The following is a 17,628-nucleotide window of genomic DNA, read 5'->3' on the forward strand; positions in this document are numbered from 1 at the left end:
GCGCGCCCGGGCGCTGCCGTGACAGCGGCGCCGCGTTCCCTTCCGCTGGGTGGGGGCCGCCCCACGCCGCGCCCCCCGCCCCGGCCCGGCCCGGCGGCGGAGCTACCGTGCCACGGCCCCGGCCGCCCGCCCGCCCGCCCTGCCAGCTCCTTCCCCGCCTCGCCCCGAGCCAGCCGCCGCGGGGCGGGAGGCGGCCATGTCGCTATTGTCTGCGCTGGTGCCCTTGCTCCGGGTGTACCGCGTCGGCCTCCTCGTCATCCTGCACCAGCTGCGCCGCCGCCTCCGCCCGCGCAGCCTCCCGGCCCCAGGTGAGCAGCACCGCCGGCGCCGCAGGGCGGGGCGGCAGCCGCAGAGGAGGGGAAAGTGCGAAGCGTCCGCTCCCACCCAGCCCGGGGAGGGCGGCCGCCTCGGCTGCCCCGGGGAGCGCGGCGCCGAGACCCGGCGGCCCAGCTGGAGGGCGGGGGGGCGGGCGGGCGAACGGCCCGGACAGGACAGGACAGGACAGGACAGAGCCGCGACCCTGGCCGCAGCCCGGGCCTCGCCGCTTCCCTCGCAGCGGGCAGGGGCTCCGCGGCGGCACCGGCCTGGGCCCGGCTGGCACCGCCGGCTGCTTCCCGCCCTGCCCTCCGCGGGCCGGGCCCACCGCGCCGCCCCAGGGGCCTGCGGCTGGCGGGCTGCCCTCCCCGCCCCCGCCGCGCTGGGCCCCGCCCTCGCTGCCGCCGGCGAGCCCCGGCCCCCGACCGCCTCGTCCGGCCCCCGGGGCCGCGGCCGCCCCGGACGCGGGGCGGGGCGGGGCGGGCTGGGGGGCCGGGCCCGGGACGGGCGGCTGGCTGGCTGCACGCCGGCCTGACTGCGGCCTCGGGAGGCGGCGTGGGGGCTCCGAGGGCCGGGAGTCCCCGCTGCTTCGCTTCCTCTTGTTTTTTTTTTTTTTGCTTTTCTGACGGTTTCTCCTCAGGGCTCGGCTCTCAGAGCCGCGCGGGCGCATCCTCCCTCCGCCCAGGTAGGTGCTTGGAAGCCGGGTAGCGGCGGGCAGCCCGCCCTTGGCCCGGACGCTTCCCCGGGCCCTCCGGCTGCCGCTGTGCCCCCCCGCCCCGCCACCGGCCGTGGCTTTCCCTGCCCCGGGAGGGGAGCGGAGCGGAGCCGTACTGCACAAACTTAGTCTTTGATACCGCCTGTCTCTCGCTGACAGCCTTTAAGCTGACAAGTTGAGTGACACTCGCTAGTTTCCTGCAAGGGATTTCAGGTTAGTTGTTTGTTGGAGAAGTTACGCTTTCACGCTTTTCCCGTTTGGGTCTGCAGCGTATTTAAAAGTGACAGAAGAAACTTTAGGTTTTCCGGAAAACAAAGATCTGAGTCTCCTCTTTCCTCTCATTACTCTTGAAGACTTTAAACTGCTCCTGAGTTTATAAACTCACAGCAAGCTACGAGTCCAGACGGATGCGTAGGGTATCATCAGGGCTGAGTGTACAGCTGCATGCAAGTCAGTGCCTTTGATTTTCTCTGCTTAGCAGCATGTGAGTCTTTGTGACTCTGACAAGAGTTTAAATCAGAGGACCAGTTAAAAAAAAATACATATATATATTTGTTGAGAGGGCATGTTGTTTTGTAAGAAGATGAGGCAGACTAGGAAATTTAGAGAATATCTGAAGCCCTGGGGAGGAGATGGGACAAGTACACCACACAGTAAGTGTGTATTTGTGCGTTTCATCACTTGTGGCTTCCTTGGGTAGCATTTTTTCTACTTTTTATTCCTTCTCAATACTTCTGTGATAGGCTGTGATTCTCCTTTCTCATTCTCAGAGATACAAAAACAGACGAGAGAGCCGTGGTGACTTAAAGGGCAGATGTGCATACAGTTTGAAGTCATCTGAGCATTTTTCTAGCATTAGTTTTTCTTGGCAGAGTCAACCTGGGTATTGTGCCTAGGGTGTGTAACACTTTCCAAATCTTTTTTCGAACCACAGAGAAATAGCATGACGAAAATGTGACCCAAATGATTTTTTTTTTTTCCAGTCTTAGCTACTATTAAAACAAAACAAAGTATTGAATTTGGAAATGCTGGAGCAAGGCAGTGAAGACCCAACCTGGGAAGTGTTAGCTGCCTGAGTAGGACCAGGACAGATCTGACAGTTGTGGAAAGTTTTCTCTCAGCCCTAGTTATGGTGGTTTCTTCCAAGGACAAGTAGTTTCCTTCTCAGATAGTTGTTTGCACGCAGTTGCCTCTTGGCAGTTACCTGCTGCCTTGCTTTGACTCGCTGTGTCCAGCCATTGCTGAAAAAAGTGAATCAGCATGTCAACAGGAACTTTTTTGCCCAGATGAACCTAGTTTCCGTAATAACTTCAAAATAGCGACTGCAGTGCAACAGAAAGTTAGTGTTGGTTAGAACATGCTTAGTTAAAGCTTGGATCAGTAAACTACACTCGCTGCAAGAAAATGGCAAGTAATTTTTCTACACATTAACTTAGAAAGGTGCTTATGCTTAAAAATTTGTATGTATTTTTTTGAGGGGATGTTCCATAACTCTCACCAGTACAGGCATTTTATTGTCCGGATGCCTTCCTGGGGAGACCCTGGAGGGAGGAAGTGGGGCTGGGAAGGGCAGGGCAGTGTCCTGGAGCCAGCCCTGCCTCTGATCCCATCCCCTCAGCCCCCATTTCCCTGTCAGAGTTCCCACTCTTCATGTGGCGGTAGAGCAGCTCTCCTGTGGAAGGTTTAAAACCGAGCGATGGCTAGCGTCTCATCCTTGAGCTCTGTGAGTGAGTGAAGGGGTCTGGTATCAGGGAACCTATCCTGCCTCTTAATTTTCCAAAAGAAGCTCGCTTTCTTGCACTTGCTGGGAAGAAGTGTCCAGGATTTCAATCAGAGTAAAATTAATTAGTTTAGTTTTTCTTTTCTTTTTCTTTACCCTAACTTAGTTAAAGTTGCATGCTCTTGGCACATGTGCTTTCGCATGGCTTTTAAAATAACCATTGATTCTGTCACATCCTACTGGGGATCATCTAACTTATGTAGATGAGATTCAAGACAGTTTTTGGGGAAAGAGGGCAGTTTGAGCTCTGAAATCTAGATTCAGTGCAAAAACTTAGTAATTGTTTTGAGTTGCAAACTGAAAATACAGTAATATTTACTACTAAAGTGAGACCCCCCCACCCCAAAACAGAGTAGGAAATTGGGTCTAAAATTCTGCTCTTGAAGTGCAGGGAAGAGATGTACGGAGCTGGGAGGATAAACAGAGTGCAGTCAGTGATTGCTTTGCTAACTAAAATCAGTGTGCAGAAGTAAGGGGGAACTTATGTTTAACTTACGTTAAAACATTTTTCCAAATACTAATTGCATAAATGCCATAGCTGCCAATATGTAGTGTAAATTCTGTTAGTGTTCAGTGGCCTAAAATATTAGTGGTTTTATTAGAAATTACTGCTTGGATATTCTTATTTTTTTTTACAGTGCTTAATCTTAATTAACTGGAAAAAAAAAAGCCCAGCATGGCTACAGATCTTGATATAAACAGCTTTTTAAAAATAAAAATATAATCAGTGGATTGATAAAAGACAAAATAATGTTAATTGTGACAGTAGGATATTAACACTGGAAATGTGGTCACTTAAACTCATCCTACTGGATAAAAAAATGGTTTGTATCATAATAATCTTGGTCTTTTAAAAGCTCATCAAAGAATTTACTTGGCATCTTCTTTCTCTCTTCTAGTGTACGTGTTTCATTAAAATTTGGTAGGGGAAGACTAAATGCTGAATGTTTTGTAGTTCTCAAGTCTTTGTAGTAAAACTTGGTACCTGTAATGAGTAGAAAAATGGCTCTGAAGAAGGTGGTGATGTGGCTGAAGTTAAGAAGACCTTGAAGCTGATTCCTGTCTTAAAAGTGATTGAAATTTCATATGTATTTTTAATTTGCCCTATTTCTAGTTATTCAGTATAATAATTTGTATGTAGTTTCTTTATAATTAATCATGAAATATCAATTTAGGAACATGTATCTCTTAATTTCAACTCGTGTATTAAGGACATGATAAGAGACTGAGCCCTTCCTGCTCATAGCCTTACGAGCTCTAGGCTGCAAAACATCCAGAGGTGGGCAGGCAGATGAGCAACCAGGTAGGAAAGATTGATGGCAGGCAAAAATAAAGTTGCATCTAACAGTTAATCCCTCTTCCCCACGCACGCACCTGAGAGAGTTATTTAGGTAGTTTCGGAGGTGAGGAAACACTTGCTTTATGGTTGTTCCTGTGCTGAATGAGTCAAGGGTTGTGCGACAGCGATACCTACCATGTAATTAGAGAGGGTGCCATCGCTGTGTGTGCACAAGGGGGCAGAGCTTGGTTTGCAGGGTGGCTGCACACCCCACATTTTGTTTCCTCACATCTCCGTGCTTGGTTTCCCAACGTGAGTGACTCTCTTACAGGTTTTGAACCTATTTTCTTCATCACTAGGGAAAACTGAGCCCTCTGCAATGCTCATTGTTGCTGGCATTGCAGTATTCTGGCCCAAGCCTTGCCATGGAGGGAGGAGTCATCAGTTTGTGTTGAGAGGGAGAAGGGTCTGAGAGGTATGAGGAGAGGCAGCACAGCCTGCCTGGGGGAGAGCAAGGATGAGGTGCTAGGGTCGGGAAACCTGGGCCCTTCATCCTCATGTGGCAGCTTAGTGCACTGAAGGCCAGCAGAGGATCCTCTCTGCAGGCTTTTAAAAGCCTCGGCCTGGGTGCTGGCTGCTGGTGCTGGCCAGCTGCATGGAGGAGGCGAGGAAGGCAGCAGCTTCTCCAAGGTGCAGGCTGTTTCAGCGTGGGTGGGAATTCAAGGGAGAAGGGAAAAGGCATGTTTGTAGCCTGAAGGCTTCTGTGTGTGGAAGGGTTTTCAGCAAACCAAAGTGGCACTAGCTTTTTATTATGGAAAGGTAGGCAAGCTAAAAGAGAGTGTTTCCATCAGTTGCCCTTGTAACAAGCTGCAGCACTTCCCAAAGGCCATGAAGTGCTTCATTCCCAATAAATTTAATTCTGCAAGGTGCTGGTGTCTTCAGTTTGGCCCAGAGTTGAAGCTGCTCTGTTTTTTGCCAAGCCTAGGCTATGGACACTTAGCCTGTGTCACTGGAAGAGGAAAAACTCATCTCTTCCTGTAGAGAAATAGAAGTTACAGGTTTTGATCATGGTGGGGTTTTTTGTTTTGTTTATCTTTGGGTCTTTTGTGTTTTGTTATGTTTTTTGATAGTGCCAGTATAACACTTGTATAACGCTTGAGGAGAGGCAGGGATGATTATCAGTTTATATTTGGGCCCGTATGACAGCTGAAGTGTGGTTACAGCATTATGATAAGGCTGTGTTACGCTGGAATATCCTTAACTGTGGCAATGCTACTCTGTGCCACTATTGCCAAGTGCCAGATCCATCTCAAAATGATGGCAAAGCTATAGCATACATAAGAATGAAGGGTGGGGTTACTCTGTAACACTCCATTTCTCCAAAAAACTTGCATTTTATCAGTCAGTGATGAACGTTTTATGATCCAAGGTGTGTCATGCTAATTTTAAATATTAAAGACACATCAACTCTTCTATTGCAGTACCTTCTTGCTTGCCTTCAGAAACTGCCATGTAACTGCAAAGGAAACTTACTGGAAGCCTCTATACTCCTTGAGACACCATGTCATGGATTGAAATGGAGTGATCTAAAAGCAATAATAATACATACTGATACTATGTATCTTGTCAATGAACAGTTTGATGCTATGGCAGGGTTACATCATTATACACTGCACTGCTTTATCTTTCAAAATCATCAGTTTTTGTGGGGTTGCCTACTTTTTTGTTGCTGGATATGCATGTCTTTGGAATTATGTAGTATTACCATATTGAATCAGTAGTTTATCCTGCCAACTTGAAAGGCACTGAATGAATCACAGTAGAGAGCATGCTCACAGTCAGGACATTGCCCCCTCAGAAAAAAAAAAGAAGAAGAAAAAAAAAGGTTACACCCAGAAGTAAATCTTCAGATATAAATACTGAAAACAAATCCAATAAAATGCTTGCCCTGCATCCTTCATCCTAATTCTAAATCAATAGCTGTGTTTAAATATGTTTAGTTGTAGTAAACCTGTCTTTGGTTTTCGTTCAGGGCTTTAAGAAAGTGCTGCAAAATACCAGCCATAGTTCAGAGGGGAAACATCTTTTCTTAGGAATGTTCATCAACAGCAGGAAGTACACGGGAGAAGCTTGCACACATATGGGTTTTTTTGGGATATTTCTTTGCAGCAGTATGAAAAGGTCAGATTGTTTCTTCTTCCCCCATGCAGCTAGTCTTAGCACCCAGGATTTTCTGGGCTTGGACTCCTGACAAGCAGAGAAGGCGCAATGCCATTGCTTTCAGCCTGACTGCAGGAATGCTCCTGATATTTCTCCTGACCTCTTCTCCTAGATTTTTGTCGAGGAGGTCACATCTGTGTTTAACTGATGGCTTCCTTCTCTTTCCCAGACATGGTCAAGCCCCTGCCAGAGGGCTTGTTGCTGTCACAGTGTCTCGGCTGATGGTGTGGAGGAAATGGAGAAGCATCAACATGCAGTCATGCTGTGCTGTGGCTTGGCTCTTTGGTGTAGGGCAGTTAGCTTCAGCAGGTGCTGGCTGCTGGCACTGTGCACAGAGACGCTGTAGGCCTCAAGTTGTCCTTGCATGTGACCATGTGCACAAGAAGTGTTTTCCTGTGCAGATAGTGAGGCACAGATTGCCAAGTCTTGCCTTATTGCCACACTTGTCCCTGGAGTGTCACCCCGTCCTGACATCTGTAGCCTTTTGAAGAAAATACAACAAAATTATTTTCCGGCTGATATGAATAATAACATTTATTAGTACTTCTCTGTCTACTTTTCCTCTAATTATAATGCACTGTTACTCCAGGAGCCACAATTGTGAACTAATAGTTCAGTAGGTGGCTTTGATTTCAGACAGAGAGGACAGGAAAGGTGTCAGATGCATATTGTTAATCTGCATGTAGGTTCAAACTTCTTTTCCTTTTATTTCAATCAGAAAAAATCTTTATATTTCAGAGGAGCAGATTCATGCTATAATTTGCATCACAGATTTTATTTATTTTTTTTTTTTAAACCAAATGCTGGAACTATTAGATCAAGTTAATAAAACTTCTTTCAAAATAAACAAACAATAACACTTTCGCTCCTTCAGTATTAGGTTTCAATTGAAATAAATGTTAGCAGTGAAGTTCAGTAATTCTCAAGCAAGAGGATGTTTGTCTAGCCCTAACAATAACTTAAGAGGCAGGAAAATGCTGTAGCAGATGGCCAGTTTTTGTGACAGTAACCTGTCAACTCTGTGGTGGTGTTTATGCTTTCTCTACCTGGAATTACATCATTCCAGAAACAAGATTTACTTAGATCTTCTAGCTCAGTTTCACAGCAGAATGTGATACATTAAAACCCTTTTGAAATATTTGACATTCTGATAGGTTTCTTGTAGGTCACACTTCCTGCAAATCTCATCCTGAAATTTGCAAATGTAATTAGTAAGGTAGGTTTCTTGATACCTTTGCAGAAATGCTGATTTCACGTAGTTAAGTGTGGTCAAACTTGTGCTTTCTCATTGTATCTTTATCTTACTGCCTTTATCAGGTACTCATTAATGAGTGAAGGATCAAAAGGTGGGACGGTGGCCAAGAAGCAATGGAGAATAAAAGTTTAGAAGGTTCCCCATCAGACCTAAAGTTAGTGGCTCACCCGAGAGCAAAGAGTAAAGTGTGGAAGTACTTTGGGTTTGATACCAATGCGGAAGGATGCATATTACAGTGGAAGAAGATCTACTGCCGTATTTGTATGGCACAGATCGCCTATTCAGGAAACACGTCCAACCTTTCCTACCACCTTGAGAAAAACCACCCTGACGAATTCTGCGAATTTGTGAAAAGCAACACTGAGCAGATGAGGGAAGCCTTTGCCACCGCATTCTCAAAAATCAAGCCGGAGTCATCACAGCAGGTTGTTCAAGATAGCCTCATCATGAAGACCTACCAGAACTACGAAAACAAAAAGCATCAGGAACTGACATCTGCTGTCATCAGCTTAATTTGCGAGGGCATGTATCCTGCCTCCATTGTTGATGAACCCACCTTCAAGGCCCTCTTGAGAACAGCGGACCCCAGATATGAACTTCCGAGCCGGAAGTACTTCTGTACAAAAGCTATTCCTGAAAAGTACAATGCCATTAGAGAAATTGTGCTGAAAGAGCTCACCGAGGTTCTGTGGTGCGGCATATCTTCAGACATGTGGAGGAGCGAAAACCAGAACAGGTCGTACGTAACCATCGCTGTTCACTTTCTCAGCAGCAGTCCTGCCAACTGCCTCATGGTGAACTCACGGTGTTTAAAAACATTTGAAGTCCCAGAGGATAATACTGCAGAGACTATTACACGAGTCCTTTATGAAACGTTCATTGAGTGGGGGATCAATACAAAAGTCTTTGGTGCTACAACTGATTACAGTAAAGACATTGTGAAAGCTTGCTCTCTCCTAGATATTCCTGTACAGATGCCTTGTTTGGGGCACACTTTTAACGCAGGAATACAACAAGCTTTTCAGCTCCCCAAACTTTGCAGCCTTCTTACCAGGTGCCGAAAACTGGTGGAGTATTTTCAGCAGTCTACAGTTGCAATGTACATGCTGAGCGAGAAGCAGAAGCAGCAGAACATCCTCCACTGCATGCTGGTAAGTGACCGTGTTTCCTGGTGGGGAAGCACACTCGCGATGCTGCAGCGCCTCAAGGAGCAGCAGTTTGTCATTGCAGCTGTTCTTGTGGAGGACAGCAACAACCACCACCTCATGCTGGAAGCCAGTGAGTGGAATACAATCGAAGGGCTAGTAGAGCTGCTGCAGCCTTTCAAGCAAGTTGCAGAAATGATGTCTGCCTCAAAGTACCCTACAATCAGTATGGTGAAGCCACTTCTCCACATGCTTTTAAATACTACTTTGAACATCAAAGAGAACGATTTGAAAGAAATCAGCATGGCAAAGGAGGTGATTGCTAAAGAGTTGTCAACCACCTACCAGCACACGCCCGAGATAGACATGTTTCTCAACGTTGCAACTTTCTTGGATCCCCGCTACAAAAAACTGCCTTTTCTTTCAGCCTTTGAGCGGCAGCAGGTTGAAAACAGAGTGGTGGAAGAAGCAAAAAGCCTGCTGGAGAAAGTAAAAGAAAATACTTTTAGGACAGAAGATAAATTCTTTACTGTTTCAGAAGAGCCCCCTATGAAAAAACTAATAATCTCCTCTACTCCTCCTCCTACCAGTGTTATCAACAACATGCTTGCAGAGATCTTCTGCCAGACAGGAGGCGTGGAAGACCAGGAGGAATGGCATGCTCAGATCATTGAGGAGTTGAGCAACTTTAAGTCACAAAAGGTCCTCGGTTTGAACGAAGACCCACTGAAGTGGTGGTCTGACAGACTAGCTCTGTTTCCAGTTTTACCAAAGGTTCTTCAAAAATACTGGTGTATTATGGCCACAAGGGTGTTCCCTGAACGCCTTTTCGGTTCTTCTGCTAATGTTGTAAGTGCAAAGAGAAACCGATTAGCCCCTGCTCATGTGGATGAGCAGGTCTTTTTGTATGAAAACAGTCGGAATGGGTCCGAGGCAGAACCGGAGGATGAAGATGAAGGAGAGTGGGGTTTGGAACAGGAACAGATTTTTAATTTAAATGACTCGGTAAATGTAAACAATAATTTCTTTAATATCCGAGACAGTGGGTTTGTTTAACAGGACTGTTGCGGTACATTTAATAACAAAGAGGAAAGGTATTTGTCTTAAGTTACCAAAAATCCTTTTGTTTTATGCTATGAATGCTGTAAATATTGAAGAGTTGTAGCAAGCTTGATTTAGCTTCCATTGTCTATGTTTTCCCACTGTCTTAAAAGATGAATGACTTGTGATTAAACAGCAGCAAAATGAATGAGGAAATAAATTCTACAAAGACCATGATTTCTGACTGTGGCCCAGATTTCATAAAGCACTTACCCGTGTGCTTCTTTTCCACTTGCTTCAGTGGGACACAAACACATGCTTACGTGCTTTGTATAATAAAAGTATTTTCCTGAATTAGGACCCTGAGCAAGGGTGTTTTTAAGGTTTATGCCTCTGTTTGTAAATCCTGTGTGACTCAGGATGTTAGCTTTAAATATTTTATTTTAAAACATTATTTTTAAAATCCGTAAATCTGAGCAGCAAATATTTTTAGACTGTATTGATACTATGGAATGAAAAAAGATCTTGAGCCTGATTTTTTTTTTTCACTACCTCATGTCTTAGGCCTGGTCTATGCTAGAAAAGTTCAGCTGATATAATTCTATCAATTAGTAGACAGATGTATCATTATTTTAACTGATGCTGCGCTGGCATAGGCTGTAGTGTGGATGCACTTATACTGGGATAAGTTACTCTCCTTTCCAGTGCAGTGTAAATTGTATAAACACTTCTAAACTGGTATTGCTGTGTCTACATTAGTCTGGTTTTACCATTTCACTGCAGCAGCTGAATGGCAAAACCGTTTTTTTTTTTTTTTTTTATGTGTGTGTCTTTGTATGTGTCTAGGCAAGCCCTGGTTGTGGTCTCTTGTGCTTTTACAAAGTGGGTATGAAGTGCTTGGGGTTGGGGCAGCGTTGTATTGCCTTTGCTTTGTGCTGAAGTTGGGGCTAATGCTCCTCAGTGTGAAGCAGGCAGTGCATCAGGCCACTCGACAGCGGAAGCAGGGAGGGGAGGAGAGGGCAGAAATGTGTACAGGCCATGGGTCTAACTGTCTGTCTATGTTGTAGAATCCTTAACCTCTTAATTTAAATGGAGACTTTGCCCAGGGTAAATAGAAAATTCTGTTGGTGAGCAAAGCAAAAAGGAAAAGCTTTAATATTATGTAAATATATTTAAAAGAAGGGGACCCCTCTGTTTCCCATGTGTTTAGTGAGTCTTTAAGATTATTTCTTGTTTTGTTAGCACTTAAACTCATTTATTTTCTTGTCTCTTTTTGATTCATTTTGTAGAGTGGACTGCAGTCTTGTCCAGTCTAATGTTTGAGTACTGTTTCCATTTAGTTGCTGTATATTGCAATTGCTCCCTTTGTGTCTCTGTGCCTAAGTGTTTTAAGCCCTTTGGAGAACTTGGCAAACAAGAAAAAAAGAAAGAAAACCAGCTGAAAACCTCCCATCTGTTATGACCACAGGTCATAAACAATATTAGAGTTCATGCTTGGCATGGAGTGGGATGGCAGCCAGCATTTTTCCCTGAGTTGCAGAGGAGGACTCCTGGCATTTTCCAGTCACAGCCAAGGTTTGCTTGGACTTTTCTTTTTGTTACTGATGTCTTACCCTCCACCTTAGCTACGTTGAGCACAACGTTTTTGGAGTGAGGTCTTTTGAAGACTGGACATTACTACTCTGGAGGAAGAAAGTTTGTTGGTTTTGGTTGTTTTTTTTTTTTTTGCATCATGGTGGTCATTTGGTTGTAGAAAGGGCCTGCCAGGAAGAACATAAAAAAGTAAGAATTGTGGTGGAATTGAAGCTGCTGCCAGACTGCTTGTGTTTTGGTTTAATATTTTTTGCAAGTTTGAGGCCTCTCTGTTTGTAGGTGACAAGAAGGGGTGGGGTGGGTGAGGAGAAAGGACAGAGGCTGAAGTAGGGGAGGAGTGGAGTAAATAGTACCGAGCAGTGGAGTAAATAGAAACTATCTGGCACATTAAAGCCTGGGAAAAAAGCATTTGACAGGTGGTGCGGCCTGTGTTTGCCTGTCAGCAACCCGGGGTTTTCACTTTCCAGCCCCCAGAAAATCCATTTGCGCTGGTACAAAGTACATGCACAGTGCATCCCTTTACATGTTGCTGCTCTCCATGTCCACTGAGGAGATGTACGTGATTGTCCAAGGTGCCACACACAGGCTTGGCCTAAACTCCTGGATGTATGTAGGTTATCTGTGAGGGTAGCAAACTTAAATAGCAGCAGGGAGTGAGATGCAGCAGGTTCCTTTTTGATGTTACTTGAGCTCCTGTGACAGCCCTGCAGCCTGCCAGGAAGACCTCTTGGTTTTCATGTCCATTGAGTGCCAGCTGGTGTTGTCTACGTCCACTTGCACCACATCCACTTGCTGCCACTGCCTCTGGCCCTCGAGGAGCTGTGCAAATGCTAGTGCAAGGCGTATGCGTCCTCTTGCACGAGCATAGTTCAAAGCTGTGCCCTTGCAAGCAAGACAGAGCACCCCTTAACCCGGTCTATGCTCAGCCTACCCCTCTTGGCAGCATCCATCTCTTGTTTCCATCTTCATCCTTCTAGGGCTAAATGTACACAGTAATGCTTACAAGCAATTTTACTGAGATCGGTGCAATGCACTATCTTCCTTTCCAGCTTCTTTTTATTTTTTGGTATCCAAAATAAAACTGTAGTCGGTTCAATTGATGTGTCTCAGCATTCTTTTGAAAAAAGAAGAAAAAGAAAAAAAAAATAACCACAAGCCATTGTTAGTCCTACCCGTTGTCTGTGAGATTTTATTTAATGTTCTAAGGCTGGAATATTGTTAAATAAACCAGAAAAATAAGTTAGTTACTAGATTATTTGTCTGATGTGTGTTCATATCTGCAGCACTTTATGACTTTGAACTCTTCTGCAAGAAGGGGAGGTTATGTTCTAAGGTTTTGAAGCTATGCATTAATTTTCCTTTTGATCCTGTAAGTTATTAATAAAAATGCTGTACAAATCTTTTGGATTAAAAAAAAAAAAAAAAGAAAAAGAAAAATGTCAGAAGTTTAGACAGTTTCTCTTGCTTAAATATGTGTGGTGTTTTAAATGACATAATTTTCTCTTGTTTAGTTGGGTGGAGAACCGAAGTTTCAGAGCTGTTTTGAATATTGCTACAACATGAGTTAAACTGGTGTTATTGCCAAGGGTGGGCCCAAAACACATTTCCAAATTACGCTGTTAACTCAGATTTATGTTCGTGTTTCTTGACAGCTAATTTGAATCCACAGCCTAATGTTTCCTTTTCTCTTCAGTACAGTCAAGACATCTTTTTGGAGGGGCAATAGAGGAACTTCAGCTTTTGAGTGCTTTCATGCTGGAAAAGTGAATTTTTAAACATGCTGTCAAAGTATGTACTTTGTGTCAAAGGAAGAATAATTGCCTTTGCCACCAGCTACGTATTTCCAATTCAGATTAAAATCAGTGGGCTAGACACAAGATTTTTTAGGGTAAACAATGTAACTAAAGGGCGTTTTGTGTGACTGACCAACCTGTATACACATTTTACCTCTCTCTGCTGTCAGGAATTACTCTGAAGGCAAAAGAAAAACCCCAAGCCAAACCAAGTTGGAAAGGTGAATTTTTGCAGTGAACTTTGTCTGAGATGCCTTGGTTTCAATGAAGGGAAAAAGTTCTGGATTATTTTAAGTTTCTATCACAGCAGTATATTAGATTAATTTGGAGAGCTTAATTAATGTCATCGTGGTCCAATTAGCTTTATAGGAGCATTCATAAGCAGGCAGGAATAGTTAAAGCAAAAGAAACTTTCAGGAACTGGCTATTTGTAGTATTTTATAGGACTTTTGAATAGAGTTCATTATTTTGTCCTTTTTGTGTGATAGCTTAAAAAGAAGGGGCTGCCTGAAGACTTAGTTTGTGAAGCAGGGGAAGTGTACGGATTTGAACACAGAAGTAGCATATTTTACATACTCCATTACAACGGGGTAAAAGAAACTATGTTGGAAAAATTGCATTTTAGACTCTGCACACCATACTGCTTTTGGTGGTCTCCATTTCTGAGTATTCTTCTCAGAAGCTGATGTCTTTTTGAAGGTCTGGTGATCTTCTTTCTGATAGTGCGGTGCTATCTAGTCTAGGCTGTCTTTTTGGCTATTGCTTTGGTTACATTTTGTGGTGCTTTTTAAATTTTTTTGGTTTTTTTCTTGAAGGCAAAGGCTGTATGGTCTGTCTCACTGTATTTCCTCTGAAAGACTAGTCTTCTGCTAAATTCAAGGTGTGTTTTAAGAGATGCAGGGAAATTACAGAATTTGGTCTTGCTTTTTTTATAGCATTATTATTTTGTGCTGTAGAGATGATTTTAAAATGCAGGGTAATTTTATGTCTGCCTGAAAAGCACATCAGTAAAGCACAGCTAATGACTTGATATTATTTAAACTGGAGTTTCAAAACATCCCTACAGTTGCTGTATAATACTGTCATTTTTACATGCAAAAGCATTTCCTTTAGGTTGAACAATGAAATTCAGTTAAATAGATTTTTACCGCTTCTACTGTCATTTTCAGTGCCCGTGCAGTTGGGTTAAAGTGCTACAAGGTGATTGAGTTTACTATATTAAAAAAAACCCAACACTGTCTTTCAACTTACCTTGTCTTTTAAAAACCTTTTTAGTGATAAAATATGCTTTGTATATTTTTCAAAATTCAAAGACTAGTTGCAGAAACTGTTTTCAAATGAGAGTTCCCGAGACACTGAAATGTTAATATTACGATTTTTGAGCATTTATATTGACATTTCCAGGCAGGGTGGTATTGATTTTCCCCTGCTGCCAGAAGAAAAGGTTAGCATTCACAAAAATGATGCTGCCATCTGCAGTGCTTTGAAGTGGTGATCAGATCTGTCTTTTTTCAGCACCGCTGAAAAGACTATTACTTGCTGCACACATGTGCTGATTTCCGAGCGTTGCAGTTAGTACTTATTTCTAATGACTTTTTATTTGCAAAATCCTCCTTTATCTGTCTTACACTCCAGTCCTGTCTCTTCTCCCTGGCCCTGCCTGGGCAAAGTGCCGAGTGGGAGCAGCAGGAGAAGGAGACCTGTTCCCTGCTGTTTTTTTTAATGGGAGAGACTGTTCCTAGAGGAGAGGTTAACTCTCTTTAAAATTAAAGCTAGGTCCTTGTTCAAGTCCACTCGGGCAACAGTGCCTGTGCCATGCTGCAAAAAAGGCAGAGCCAGTGATTTCTTCTCCCCCCTGAGTGATGTACTCTTAAACATGGTGCTCAGTTGGACCAAAATTGCTTACATAAGATGCTGGGAAATCTGGCTGAACAGAGCTAGGAAAATGTGCTGAAAGACACAATGAGCAATATCAGTCATTACTGTGTGAAATGGGGTGTGTGCTGCTCTGGTTGGTTGGGTTTTTAAGGTAAATGTCTTAAAATGATACTAGTTTGCTCTCTACACTGAAGATGTGCCTGGGAATTTTTGTGACTATTCATATACGTCTGTATTTAATGCTGACATAGAAAAGAATGTTGTGTGGCATTTGAATAAAGATTTTTATATAGAGGCTAAAGCTGCAGTTCCTATTTGATATTTTGGGGGTAACATTTACAGTGGTTTTACTGTTTACAAATACCTTGGCCAGAGGTGCACGTATATTCAGCTATCAGAAGCTGTCAGGTAGTCCTGTTATTAAGTACATCAAAGACAAGAGGGGATATTTTTATTCAAAATAAATTAGGTAAGAAATGTTGTCTTCATTTTAGTGATTTTAGATAGAAGACTAATTAAAATGCATCTCTACATGTTTATTATAGTATATTAATTTATCTCGATATATCAGTAGAGAGTTAATTCCTCATGACTATAGCTGCATGTGCATGATGTTATGTCCAACAGTGATGCCCCAAGCAACGCAGAATAAGGTTATTTAAAAAAACAAAGTATTTTTTTCATTACATATGAATTCTGAATATATAATTTTCCCCATATACTTTTAGTCAGGAATGAAAAATTAATTATTTATTTCTCCAACAGATTCTGTTTTGCTTTTAAATTTTAGGCATTCTGTGTCCCTGTGTATCAATCGCCCTGTCGTTATAGACACTGCAAGGGTTTAATTCTTTTTTTTTTTTGAAATACGCTTTTTTGTCTCTTGAGTCTTCAGTGAGGTTTACAGTGGTAGAAATTTAGTCTCATAACAAGGAAGGTGTAGAGTCAGCATCAGGAAAGCTTGTGCCGGAAACATCCCGTCCCATGTCATGAATACTGTGCTCTGAGGGAAACCTTCATTTTCTGAAGCATGCTTTTCCAATGTGTGCGTGACAGAGAGAAAAATGAAGTGCTTTTGCAAGCAGCACACAGTTCTGTTTTCTGGGTGATAATCCAGTTTGCTGTGGGTTTGTGCTTCGGGATGCACCCAGGGGTTTGGCCCCTAATTTAACTTTCTTGAGCACACAGCAGGATTTATATTAATAGAAATAAATTAATAGCCATTAAATCTGCAAAACTCAATTGCTTCGCTGGTGAGAACAAATAAGTGGGTCCATCTAGGAAAAGTGCTGAAGTTGTAACAAGAGTGAGCGAGTCCCGACTGAAATCTTGATGGCATTTAAAAATACAAATTGACTAACCCTCCTGTAATCTGACGTTTCAGAACTGTGTAAAACGTGTGCTTTGCACACTTGGTGTTTCTGTGCTGCCGGTTGTGAGCTCTGTCAGCCGCAACCCTGGTGCTCCCAAATGGCCAGGGAGGAGTTTGCAGTATTAAGATGGTGAAGAAGAAGGGACAGATGAGCTATTACTGTATCCTGTCCTCTAGCATGGGAAGCCCAAGCTGAAATGACACAGCCTCTCTGATCTACCACAGACATACACTCACATGCGATCCAAGAACTTGCCACTGACAGGTCCCAAGGGAGTGAGTGCCGTGGTGACAAAGAGCTGGTCTTGTGGGTGAGTGGAGCCTTCTGTATGTGGTATGTATTGTTTCTTGTCCCTAATTTTAAGTCCTGTTTTATTTTCTATGCAGGTAGTGTGTACATTAGTGCTGTTTTTTACTGTTGGTAGTTGCTGTGTGGCTCTTCTGTTCCAAGTGTAAGAACAGGAGGATGTTACCTGCATGCTTTCAGGATGTGGTGAGAGCAGGCGTAAGTTCACGTGTGCTGTATGTGATTCGCTCCTGGTTTGCATGAGCAGTAGGTTGAGAATGGTATTTACCCATAGTGCTGCAAATGTGAGGCTGGCATTGCTGCTAGGAGAGTTCTGCTTGCCTGGTCAGAGAAATCAAGTGAGAAGAGAGCAGCCTTCTGTGTGTTGCATCTGAAAGTATGATTCAATCCCCAGGTGAACTTAAAAGTGCTCACATGATCTATTTCTTTTATAGTCTTGCGAACAGACCCACAACCTTGTTAATGCCCTGCTTGCTCCACCCCACCTCCCCTTCATTACTTTAGCTGATGTTCGCAAAGATTTCACAGTTCTTTTTGGAGATAAATCTACAGATGATAAAATTAACTATTTCTCAGTTGTTAACAGCATTGCATATGCTTTTTCTGCCTTTTTTGGCAGTGCATATTAGAGCTGATGGAAGCTAAAATTTCTTTTTTACCCAGATAGGATCCACAAATGTCTAAAGTGGGTTGTCCCGTGCAAGGACTGGTGAACTTCATGCAGTGAGGTGTTCAGCTCAGTCTGGAACATCAGTCTGCTGGCTGCGCTTCTGCCCTGCCTCTAGGCTGTTTAGGAAAGTTGTTGTGCTTTGCAGAAGGAAGACTGATTCCTTTGGAGTGTTTTCCCTGTGTTTAGGTGTTGCTGGAGCTACTTTCTGGTCTGCACATGTCTGAAGGAAGGGGGTGGGCCAGCCCTTTCCCCTTCTTCTGCTCCT

General features: G+C 43.6%; 2 protein-coding genes across 7 annotated transcripts in view; both read left to right on the forward strand.

Moving 5' to 3' along the window:
- Nucleotides 1-6: 6 nt before the first annotated feature.
- The window catches only part of DHRSX (dehydrogenase/reductase X-linked), a 173,700-nt gene continuing 156,078 nt past the window's right edge, over nucleotides 7-17,628 (forward strand). Inside the window, exon 1 of one of the 3 annotated variants that reach the window (XM_051633899.1) lies at nucleotides 7-308. In XM_051633899.1, coding sequence (XP_051489859.1) covers nucleotides 197-308 — 112 coding nt within the window. In that variant the 5' untranslated portion in view covers nucleotides 7-196. The remainder of the gene's footprint in view (nucleotides 309-17,628) is intronic. The other 2 variants (XM_051633909.1, XM_051633890.1) reach the window with 2 other exon arrangements.
- ZBED1 (zinc finger BED-type containing 1) lies at nucleotides 225-9,987 on the forward strand. 4 transcript variants are annotated; one of them, XM_051633736.1, is made up of 2 exons: nucleotides 225-308; nucleotides 7,627-9,987. In XM_051633736.1, exon 2 carries the CDS (start codon nucleotides 7,678-7,680, stop codon nucleotides 9,763-9,765), a length of 2,088 nt encoding a protein of 695 aa, XP_051489696.1. In that variant the 5' UTR covers nucleotides 225-308; nucleotides 7,627-7,677; the 3' UTR covers nucleotides 9,766-9,987. The 4 variants fall into 4 exon arrangements, with proteins under 4 accessions (XP_051489696.1, XP_051489706.1, XP_051489725.1 ...); XM_051633746.1 differs by lacking the exon at nucleotides 225-308 and adding an exon at nucleotides 918-1,000; XM_051633765.1 differs by lacking the exon at nucleotides 225-308 and adding an exon at nucleotides 1,223-1,243.

The sequence above is a fragment of the Apus apus genome, chromosome 1, assembly GCF_020740795.1.
Source record: "Apus apus isolate bApuApu2 chromosome 1, bApuApu2.pri.cur, whole genome shotgun sequence".
Classification (NCBI taxonomy): domain Eukaryota; kingdom Metazoa; phylum Chordata; class Aves; order Apodiformes; family Apodidae; genus Apus; species Apus apus.